Source organism: Carassius auratus, unplaced genomic scaffold (assembly GCF_003368295.1).
Source record: "Carassius auratus strain Wakin unplaced genomic scaffold, ASM336829v1 scaf_tig00215779, whole genome shotgun sequence".
NCBI lineage: Eukaryota > Metazoa > Chordata > Actinopteri > Cypriniformes > Cyprinidae > Carassius > Carassius auratus.
Window position 1 is genome coordinate 6,757 of NW_020528241.1, and position 12,163 is coordinate 18,919.

General features: G+C 37.1%; 1 protein-coding gene across 6 annotated transcripts in view; it reads left to right on the top strand.

Moving 5' to 3' along the window:
- The first annotated feature begins 767 nt into the window (after positions 1-767).
- Positions 768-12,163, top strand: part of LOC113095727 (EH domain-binding protein 1-like) — a 118,975-nt gene continuing 107,579 nt past the window's right edge. For 5 of the 6 annotated variants that reach the window (XM_026261070.1, XM_026261071.1, XM_026261074.1 and 2 more), the window contains exons 1-2: positions 768-1,151; positions 2,486-2,950. In XM_026261070.1, the coding sequence (XP_026116855.1) occupies positions 2,847-2,950 (104 nt within the window). In that variant the 5' untranslated portion in view covers positions 768-1,151; positions 2,486-2,846. The remainder of the gene's footprint in view (positions 1,152-2,485; positions 2,951-12,163) is intronic. The other variant, XM_026261076.1, reaches the window with a different exon arrangement.

The window sequence follows — 12,163 nt, forward strand, 5'->3', positions numbered from 1 at the left end:
TTGTCTCTCTCTGCAGACTGAGGCTCAAAAGCTTCCATTGTGGGTGACATCACTGTTCTCTCCTTTCTTTGTCTTCACCCACGGCTGTGCCCATGTGTCCGTGCCAGAGCATGAGGGAGTGATTAACTTACAGTATGCTTGCTTATCTCACTGCCAGTGAACACACTCACATTACTGCTGGGACACACACAGGAAGAGAGAGAAAGTAAAGTTCTAATCTGGTTTCTCTTCAGACAGAAAAATAAGTACTTTAACTTTTTGCCATTTGGCACTGGAATCAGACTGTCTCTTGGACAAACTTTCTCCATGTTTCTCTCACTTCATTTTTCCAATTTTTTTTCTGGAAAACTTTTTTTCTGGATTACTGATCTGATTGTTTTAAAATAACACTGAATATAACATTACGTTAGGTAACAAATACATTGTTTAAAAATATCTCTTTCACAGTTTTTTGTTTTGTTCTAGCATTTTTAATTATTCACAAACCCTACAGTGATAATAAATATTCCAGATATCTGAATTGCCTCATATTTTCACAACACTCATATTTAATACACTTTATACCTTTTAACGCATAGAAGAGGTTTACATTATTTGTGTTCCTACTCAACTCAGTATGCTTGCTCAAACAGGCGGGTTAAAGAGCTCTGATAGATGTCTCTCTCGACCAATAGGAGCGCTTCCTGGCAACAAAAGCGTTAAGAAATGTCATGAATATGTAATTATTTACGGCCCCCAGCCAATGAGAGACGTGTTGGGGCGTTTCTCGGAGACTCGGCACAGATGTTTGACTGAATGTGGGATTGTTGAGGAAAATGATGGAGTCTTGATTCGTTGAGTTTGTGAATACGAAACAGCGCTGGAATTTCCTCCTTTCGACTGGGAAAACGACCACTGCTTCTCGGCTTCAAGCTCCTTTGTTTGGTTGTTACCGGTATACGTCTGAGTATCCAAGGGATTTCTGTTTCGCTGCCGCTCTTTTCCCTGGGATAGCCTGCCCGGCTAAGGTTAGCCTAGGCTGCTATCGGAACTCTATGGGAATATCCAGCCAGAGCGGCTCTTTGGCTCGCTAGAGGGCTGAATGCAGCCACGCGCCTCCCGCCGCAACGGGCGCGTTCAGCCGGTACTGCTGCTGCTGCATTATTTACGCGGTGAGTGCCGGAATGCGACAAGGATTTTAATGTAATGTAAAGTTAGTGATGTTTGTGAAATGGTCTCTGCAACTGCAGGGGTTTCATTATCGATTGTTGTAATGGTCTCTAAAGCTACGTATTTATAAAAACACTGTGACTTTAAAGAAGATATTTTACCAGTAACTTGAGAACATCTATCTTAAGTTTCTGTAGTCAGTTTGACAGCACTGACAGTTCATCAGTTTGTTGTGTGTGCATGAGGATATGAATTGTTTTTAGAAGCCTGCATGAATATAAAACTATCATCTCGTGAATGTTTGAACAGCAACAATTGTGAGCGAAATTAAAAGAAATGGATGAGTTATTTTTAGATAGTCCAGGACAACTTTTGTACTTTTAACGTCAACTGTGTAAAGTCTGACAGAATGGAAAAAAGAAAGACAGGAAACAAACTGATTGTCAGTCTGCTTGATATTTACTGAATAAGAAGAGAAGTGCTGTTGTACTAAATATTTGCACAACTGTCAAAATAATGAAGGGTAATAGGTGGCTTGCTTAGCCCTGACTGCATCTCAATGTAATTCCTGATTGGACTCTCTTTTTAGTGTTTTTTTTTTTAAATTAAACACACACAATACAATTGACAATGTTTTTTTTTAATGTATATATATATATAAACATTGTTATTAGGCAATATTATGTCATCCTTTCACTAGAATGCCCACCTTCCTTGGTTCTCACAATAATTGTTCCCATAGGGATCAAAAAAGTTTCATTAAAAAGCAGGAACAAATCCAGCTACATACGAGATGAATGACAGCATAAAAAAGGTATAAAACTTTGTACTTAAAGGCTTTAATAAAGAAAGAATTACAATCCAATGAAGCATTGTGAGTGGCATAATCAAAACAAAAATGGGAAAATATAAAACTTTTGATTTAAATATGTTATGTATATAGAAACTGCATTCTACCATGTGCAAAATAAAATGCACCAATAATTTTTGATATACAGTATCAAAGTTTCCAGGTCTTCAGAAAATGTGTAACTGGTCTACAAGATCTAATCTGGCTGACTATGAAATTTGGTTGCACAAATAAACAAAGTCAGCCAAATCTCTGTTTCCTGATACCATCACTTTCCATTTGCCTTACACCGATTACTGATAGGAATTTTCTGTTACTGTTATGAATCAGTGCTTTAATTAAGAATGGGGTTCGGTAAAATTAGTTGAAACTGACAGATAATTAATGCATTTATCTGAAAATCAAAGATAAATGAGTTAATAGATTTCTTTTGGTGCAACAACCTTTATCACCAAGGTCTAACCACCTCCCTCTTTGTCTCTGTAGGTTTATTGACACATGGAAATGAGGAATATTGGATTACCATGCACTGCTTATGCGTATTTTAAGGGATTTACTGTACAGAATGAGCTCTGTGAGAGCTGTCAATCACCCCGTTGGATTTAACATTTCATGCCATCTTGCAGATCTGCGATCATCCACACTAATGTTTTGATGGCAAGGGATCTACGTGTTTTTTCCATTCCTCTACCTGATTTTATACACCTTAAAGATCAATGAATGCACAAAAGCCGATTTTGGAAAGATACCTTTGAGAACTTTTCCAAGGAAAGGATTTGTGAGGGGGTGGAGTCAGAACACGACAGTATTTTAAACAAACTATCAGCTCTTTAAAGAGGAAAAAACCATGGCTTCGGTGTGGAAGAGACTGCAGCGTGTTGGGAAACATGCTTCCAAATTCCAGTTCGTCGCCTCCTACCAGGAACTCATGGTGGAATGCACAAAGAAATGGTGAGTTGTCACTGCTTGCATGTCTTGCACGTGCCGCTACTTATTTCCAGCCCTTTCCAGCCCAGCTTGTGTGTCTGTGTGTGTGTGTCTGTGTGTGAGCGAGCGCGAGCACCGGCTTCTGGAATGCTGTGTTGGCCAGTGATGTATCTAACAGCGATGATTTATCCATTCCCCTGGGCGTCCCTGTGTGTAGGGAGAGGCTGGCAATTTGCAACTATACTTTTCCATCTTGTTTATTTTCTCTTCTCTCTGTTAAGGAATCATGCACCATGAGTTGTATGAGATTTGCTGTAATGAATCCTGAAGTCTCCATATTTTTTCCAATTACATTTTGTGCAGTAATTTAATAAACCTGTTGTTCTAGAATCTAGACTACAACACATAATATAATGTGGGTCATGAGGTTCTTTCACCTTTTATGCTCACATCTTTTAATGTTTGTGGGAAAAATGTATCCTTCTGTGGATACCTTTTTATAGTTGCTGTGGATCTGTGGGTGCCTTCTAAAAATCTAAAAATCAAAATGACATAACTCATTCTTCCAGAGAAAGAACAGACTTTTCTCTGGTGATTACTCCAATAATTTTGTCCACATAAACCCACACCTTTTGTATAATTGACTCCAAGCTTGCATTTAGGTCTGCCTCCATCCAATCAACAACTGATGGAAAGAACAGTTGTTGTTTTTTTACATTTTTTTTTTTTAATAGTCTGTTAAATTGGGATGTACATCACAATTCCAAAGAAATTATCTGTGTCTACTTCCTTTTCATCACAACTTTAACATTTTACATTCGGTCCCAGTCTTGAATATTTGGTTGCATCCTTGCTGCAGAGTATGTTCACAGTGGAATGTTGCTCAGAGGTTAAGGTCAGGTTGTGGATTATGCTGTATTAGGGGTCAAGTACCCAGCAATTTCTCAAGTTTTCTTTGACAATGTTGCCTTAGGAGTGTGGGATTTTAGAGTTTCTTGTAGATTTCCGAAAAGAGTGTAGTTCTGCAGTCATGGTGACTGGCAAAACATTCAGTGCTCCACACGGGAAACATAACTCATATTTACCCAGCTCAAGTCTGGATTGTTTCTGGGCCCTGGAGGCATGCGTCTAATTGAGTGTTTTACTCTCGGGTTTGACAAACACACCCCTGAGGTGTTTCAGATGTGAATGCTTCAGGTAATGGTATGGTAGAAATGCACTAATGTGGGTTGCTAAGGGCACTGCTGTGAACTAAATGCCTTTCTGTGGAAAAACAATATTTCTTAATCAGGTTTTAAGACCAGAAAGCATTCTATCTCTCCCTCTGTGTGTGTGTTTTGGATGCACAGACTGTTGTCTACATGGTGATGTGTGGACCAATGCTGAGCCAGATCGGCGCTGGCGTTGATGAAAGAGCATTATTCACTTACTGACAAGAAGCTCCAAGGCGTTTGTGCCAGGGAGACATTAGTGCCTCAGCTACTTGTGTGTGTGTGTGTGTGTGTGTGTCGGCTACGTGATCTCTGTGCTTTGTCGTTCGTCTGTCCAGTGTGCCATTGTTCTGATGGAAAGTTTACCACATTTGGTTTCAAGTGGAAACAGCTCCCTAAGCTTGGGTAAAAACTCAATTTCTCCACTTTTTATGCAGAAAAGCCACAAGCATTTGTTCTGAAATGTAGGGCAGAAGGAAAATGTGTTCATGGGAGGAATGAAAGGAGGCGTGAGTCAGCAATCAAATGAATGAAGAAATTTAAGATAAAATCATTTTAGAAGATTAAACATAGCATAACGCCTCCACTGGTTCTGATCCCATATGGATACTATGCTTTATAGTGTATATGAAAGTTGAAAATCTAGTGGATGGAGTAGGTTCATGTAGGAGATTTGGCTCTGATTCGTCAGGCTGAAAGATTGTCAGGCTGAAGGGTTCTAGTATTTCAATCTTTAACTTCCTCAGAGTTGTGTTTGTGTGTGCATATGTTATTAGATGGTTGATATCCAGAGAGTGTCCAGTGGTATTATTTATCTGTAGCCAGATAAGCTGAGCACAACAGCTCTGTCGGACACATACTGCAGGGTCAGCATCCAGTCAGGCCCCAGTCAGGCCCCAGCCAACACCTTGGGCAGTGTCTTGGATGCATGCTGCTAGGATACGGGACATACTACGGCCTGCTTAGGTATCCCCGGCTGTTGATTCAGTGCCTTCTAGAATGTTGGCCTTTGCGGTTCTCTTGTCCCTTGGCAACATCAAATGTTTATTAGATGAATCTTTCAGTGTCTCTGGTGTAGAGTGCTGTTGTGTAATCCTGCCGATTCCCACGCATCTATAGCATGGCCACGGTGGTGTTTAATTACACTGGAGAATTGCTGCAGTAATGTATAGAATGCTATATACGTGTCTTCTATATGTATAGAAGAATAGAATTTTAATTTAACAGTATTGTTTACTTTACTTACAGGAGAATTGCTGTAGAAATTCAAAAATTGCAAGGGGAAAACATTGTACAAAATACACACTACTGTTAAAAAGTTTGGAGTCATAAAAAAAACTTAAATAAAATACTTTAATTAAAATGACATTAAACACATTTATAATGTCACAATAGATATCTATATGAAACAAATGATATTCTGTATTTATATTATCCACAAAAAATGTTTTCAGCAATGATGATAATAATAAGAAATGTTTTTTGAGCACCATATCAGTCTATTACAAATGATCGACTGGAGGAATGGCTGCTGAAAATTCAGCCTTGCTGTTCCAGGCTTAATTACATTTAATAAATATTAAAGAAGAAATGTTAAATTATAATGATATTTTACAGTTTTACTGTACTGTTTTTGCTGTATTTTTTTTTTAATCAAAAATAAGTTGTTGAGCATAAGAGACCTCTTTTATAAATATCTTTTTTTAGTTCACCTCTACTTCCCTGCAAAATACATAGATTTACACCCAATTTTCATTTGTTTTATGTGAGTTTCTCCTTATGTTTCATTAGGATTGTAAAGTCAAAGTTTCCTACGTAAAACTGCTTTTAAGTAATGATTTGAACCTTTGGTTTGTTTTGTAAATGATTGTGAAAGTATTTATGTAAATAAGACTCTAAAAGTGTGTAGACAAAAGGTACTATTTTATTATTTGCAATAATATTTAAATACTTTTGGAAACACTGTTTTTCACAATTAATATCAAGCATAAATGGGTCTTTATATATGAAAATACATAACTTCTTTTATGTTTTAAGAATGGGGTTCCTTTGCAAGGGGTCCTTGGTATCAAAAGAAACCCATGCTGTCGATTATTGCAGCAGTAATGTGTAGCTGCTTCAGATGATTATGCTTTCAGGCCTGGTGCCACGGGTCAGTCCGACTGGAATGAGGAAGGGAAATCCTTCAAAGTGCTACAGCAGCCAGACCTAAACTCAGACCTTTAAATCACAGCATGCTTCATGTGGTATTTCTCTTAGCATTAAGCCTAGCATTATATATTTCAGAACTGTCAAGAATCTCATCTTTATTGGTGTTATATTTGACCAAGGGACATACTGACACCGAGTCTGGTATGATGACTACAAGAATTATACAGTAACTTACAGCAGACTCCATATTTTCAATTTCAAACTCAAACCCAAAACCTTTAGACTTCCACACCTTTTTCATTCCCATCTTTTTTCTGGAGAGGTTGAAAAAGGAGGAAATGATTGAAGAGAGGGAATGCGGTTTACAGTGAGAAATAGTTTTACAACCTGTCAGCAGAGGAAAGAGACTAGAGTCGCATGTTTAAGTAGATCCGTTGCACCCTTTTGCACTTTCTGACCTGGCCTGATGTAGGGATGTAACGATTCACTCAACTCACGATTTGATTCGATTCACGATTCGTTTTTCTCATTAATTTTTTTAACAAAATGAGATTGAATACATTACATTATACAGTAAATGAAAAGATGTAATTTTATTAGGCTATTGCTGCAAGTTTGTTTGTGAAATTGAAATTTAACAAAACTTCGTTACACAAGTAAAAGAAATCTCTTAGTATGAACAAACTAAGGCTTTGTCTGTGCTCATTCCATGTAAAACTAGAGACAACCACTGGATTTAAGTCATGATCCAAACGAAGATGCAGCATACATGCAGCATGATGAGTAGTTTTTTTAATCTAAATTAGACAATAATTTGTATATGTATATAACAGAGATACATTCATATAAACTCCTACTCCATTTGTATCGCGATTTGTTTGACATCTCAACCGATTTGAATTGTCACATATTTGAATCGATGTTACTGTTATTGTTACATCCCTAGCCGGATGTGATTCTTTTGATTCCTCTTAACAGACCTGTACAGCTCACATGTGATCCAGAGTGATAAACTGAGCTTAGATTATGTCTTACTTTATTAGAGCGAATTCAAAACAATACTGAGCATAAGGGGTGTACAATGTATCGATGCTACACATAATATAATGATATCTGTAGTATAAATAGGCACCTTATTTTAACACTGTCCACATTTTCACTAATGTCTGTCTATGAATTACCGCCAATGCGTGCATTTTCATTCAAACTCACGTGTTGGGACGATAAGAAGCTTTGGATAGTTGAGGGAATTGTCGAGAGATTGTGAGATGTTTTCAGACATCCAGAGCGCATGCAGACAGCCACATCGACAGCGTCCTAATACCTAATTGAGCTTTCTTCTGCTTTTTTGTGCATGGATGAACAAATACAGACCATATTACATCAACGTGCGGCTTGGTAAATATCCTAGTAAACACCATTGATTAGTTCTGTGTCTTAATGTAAACAGTTGAGAAAGAAAACGTGTATTAGTATATTGGATCTGTGCTTGCATTCTTAAAGTAAAAGCAGACTAACAGAAAACTTCTGTCAACGAAAAAAATCTCTCAGTGATTTTGACTGAACAACTTTTATAAGAATTAATTTATATTTAATTTATACACTGAAGACTATGCAGTGTTATTTTGATATTTACATTTCTGTACCTGAAAATGTATTTGAGATCTACCTAAAAAAAACCTGAAAAGCAGTTTATTTAATTTCTGTCTTGACTGTTGTCCTATCTTAAGATTACTGATATGTCTTTTTGTCAATTATTTATTTTTCTTAATAAAAAATAAAAAAAAACCCTGTAGGCCTATTTTTGTGTGTGTGTGTGTGAATGTCCCATTTGAGGAATAGGATGTGTAAATTTAAGATAAATGTTCATGTTATATGTTCTGGTTGGATTTGTGAGTTAATAAAAATGTAGATGGTTGTTTAAAATGGGTAACTATATAATATAATGGTATCCTTATATCGATCGATATTCTCCTGTATCGAAATTGTATCTTGAAGTATTGGCAAATATCGTATCGCTGGGTATGAGGATCGATATCGTACAGTACTGTATCATGTTGTGATGAACCATCGTTTTTTAACAGGGTTTTTTATTTTTTATTAACTTTATTTTTTTAATTATTTTATGTTGTGGGGCGAGTGAACATTTTGGAAGGGCGAGTACAAAAAATCCTTGACAATGGGCCCTGCCTTTGGACTGAAAAATGTCAATTTAATGCTCACATTGCTGTCCGTCACAATAAATCACCCTCTTGTCCTCAACACACACAGATGCCTCACTCCCTGTCACTGTGAATTAAGTCACTCAGGGTGAATGAAACAGACCCTCATTTGTCATTTCTCATATGAATAGATGCAGTCACTTTGCAGTTTGTGTTTATTTCCGTGTTTTTTGCTGTTAATCAACAGCATTTGTGCCCCAATGTTGATTATACAGAAAATGATAAGTAATAAAATAATCAAGGTCAGTAAATGTTTGTCACACTTGTCTCATGCAAACGTCTTAATTCTTGATGTGATTGTAAATGGCTTACTGTAATGTTTCGAAATGATCTTTGCCATACCTTACATTAAGCTGCTGATGCTGTCAATAGAGCTTAAGTTGTATTGATCTAGAATGTTCCTTTAATCATTTGATTAGCGCCTCACTGCAAGTATTACATCATCCCCGAGCCTTCGCTTCATGTGGATGTGAGGAAATTACTGATGCTGTGAAGATGCAGATGTGTGTGTGTGTGTTTGATTACACATGCTGAGCAGACTGAAGGTTTAATAAGGTCATGTAAGTGATCAGGGAATCAGAAGGGAGTCGTGATGTATAGCTTAGGGTTCATTGATCAGCGCGCCTCAGTGTAGCCATGTTTCCATTAAATCCAGGCAAATTAAACTTATGCAAAACATTTAAATATCACATGACACATGCTAGTAAGGCATTGTTTTCATCCCATGTGTTTAAGAGAATGAAATAGTCAACTCCCGAGAAAATGAATCAAAGTATCAATAATAAAAATTAAAGTTACTGCAACCGGGGAAGACTGTAGCTCTTTTTTCCTACATAATAATCGAGCTGTGCCTCAGATCCTGCAGAGGACACACGCAAAAACAAACGCTGTCATGTTATCTTGTGTTTGGAAGCCTGGTGTTATGGGATGTGCAAGGCAGTTATGGGATATAATTATAACATTATTGTGATGATGGATTTTGGCTCTGGCATTTCAAAAGTGGTAAATGTTTTTCCATCATTCATTCATTTTTGTATGATTTCTCTTACAATTTACCAAAAAAGTAGGTGGATGGTTTGTTTTTTGTCTCTCTCAGGGCTTTTGGGTTTGGATTCATGTTGTCTTGATGCAGTCAGTCCTCATAATGAAGGATTCATGGCTTTATGTATCAGTCAGTTTGAGTTTATGTGCCTCATGACACTGGGTGTGTATGTTTGTGTGCTCTCCAACTCCAATTAAAGCCTTTCTTGCTAGCAGGACCAGATAAGGTTAGATTTTCAGCAACTTGAATGAAATAATTCATTTTATTGCCTTCAGTGATCTTATACAGCTCTGTAGGGCTGCACAATTGATTAAAATGGAATCAAAATCGTGTTTCGACAGAAGCAGCAATTGTTATGCGTATCTTTTAGTGAAGCACGGTTCTGTGATCAGCAGTAATTCTCCATACAATGCCAGAGGGCGCTCTCGTGCTGAAAATACAAATGCGCCCCAAAGAAGAAACCCAGGAAACGCTAATAATAGTTATATTTCACTGTATAAATCAAAGACCCATCCTTGTTGAAGTTACAAAAAGCTATTCAGTCAAGAGAAGTGAGTGATTTCCTTGTCTTTTGTTGTTTAATATTAAAAACACAGACAGCAGGAATAGACTGCTGCTGAATAGATCTTTGCAAGGATAGTCACAAAGACATGTTGACATTTTATTTTGTGTTATTTTGTCAGTTCAAACGCAAGACTAGGAAGAAAAATCAATACTTGTGTGGCACGCAAATTCAACATTATTGAATTATCTTCAGTGGCGTTACAAAAGTAAAGGCCCAAAAGTAAAGGAACAATCGGGTCACCAGAATTGTTTATAAATGTACATTTTTAAGGGGGCTCTTGCAATTTTGGTGCGCACATGGATTTGTTTGACATCAGAGTTTAGTCCATTTCGGTTACATTCATTTAGCTGTTTTCTGCATGCTCCATTAACTTGGATAAACAGCTGTCACTCTGATGATGCAAACGTACCCTGGTTCAGAGCCAAAAACATGAACACAAACCAGCAGGGACAGTGCGGGGGAGTAATTGAACACTAGTTCGGACCAGGTAATTTAGCCAAGTGTGAAAGCACCCTAAATATAAAAAGCATCTAGTAATGATAATAATCAATCTGTTTATAGAATATTTATTATACCAGTTTATTTAGTGCAAGCAGATTTTAGGTTTATTTCCTTATAAGGGTACCAATCGACCTTCTCTGTTTTTCTCTTTTTCTCTCTGTTTGTGTGTTCATGGTCATTGGATGACTGCATCACTGATTGCCGTTTTTCATAATGACTTCAATAAAACATGTTTTATAACTGACTCGTAAACTTGAAGGAATATTTCCATTACGATATAGTGGTGAAGGAAGTGTGTGTGTGTGTGTCTGTATCTGTGTGAACGATCTCACAAATACCCTAAATCTGAGGTAAAATGTTTCTGAAAAAAAAAAAAAAAAACTCTAAAAGGCAGCAGATGGACCTGCAAAAGTTGGGAAAGATATGAATAAATAACTGTTGGGCTGAAACAAAGAATTTTAATAATAGATTATTATTTTATTGTCATGATGAAACGGAAGTTGTGATTAGGGCTGTCACTTTTGAGAAAAATCTAATTTGAACAGATACTGAATATCATGCAATGTATTCAAATATAATATCTTTTTTTTTTTAAAACACTGTAGCCTAATGGAGATTCAATCACAAATGTATTAACAGTGAGTCATAAACAGGACTATCTGGATTATAATTTTTTTTTACTTGATGTTTGAAACAGCAAGTTATCAACTTAGAATATCAACTTAAATGAAATGCCAATATGCATATCCCACAACATTAGGCTAAATGAAAAAAAAAAAAAAGATTTAGAACAGGCACAAACAATAACGTAACAACTTAAACAGCAGCAGGAGTAAGGCATATAGCCTAGCCTAATTAATTTCTTAATATTGTTTGCAAGAAACACCAGTCTATCAACTTGATCTGGATTAAGTTCGGCTCTCATTTTATTTACAATGTTCCACGTGGTGGAGAATACACGTATTCGAATATCGAATAAAAAGTGACAGCCCTAGTTGTGATGTACATCTGTATTGTGATGTACATCCAAATGAAAATGTAGGGTGGGAACTCAATCCATTGGTTGTTGAATTGGATTTAAAGATGTGGGAGGCAGATCTGAATATAAACTAGGCCTGGGCGAAAAATCGATTGAATGAATTAATTCGATAAATAAGTAAATCAAATTTTTGTGAAATGACGCATTTTTGGCTCCCCGGAGCTTCCGTAGCGTTAGTTTCACATGGCAGTATGGCAAGCAACAACAACAACATCATAGCACACACGAAACAGCAAGCGACAACATGGCTGCCAGTGAGAGTTGGAAGTTTGTTCCCAAGAAAGGAATAAAATCATCTGTTGTTTGGAACTGGTATGGGTTTGCTGCGACAGACGTGGAGCAAGAGACCCCACACTGCCTAAAGCCCATCGCAACCAAAAGCAGCAGACACCAGCCGGAAATGAAAATGAGGGTTACATTTGTCTTGCTTTTGATTAGGGGTGCTCCGATCACGATCGGCCGATCGTTAATGCGCATCTCGTCATTAAAGCCGGTTTTCTAATCAG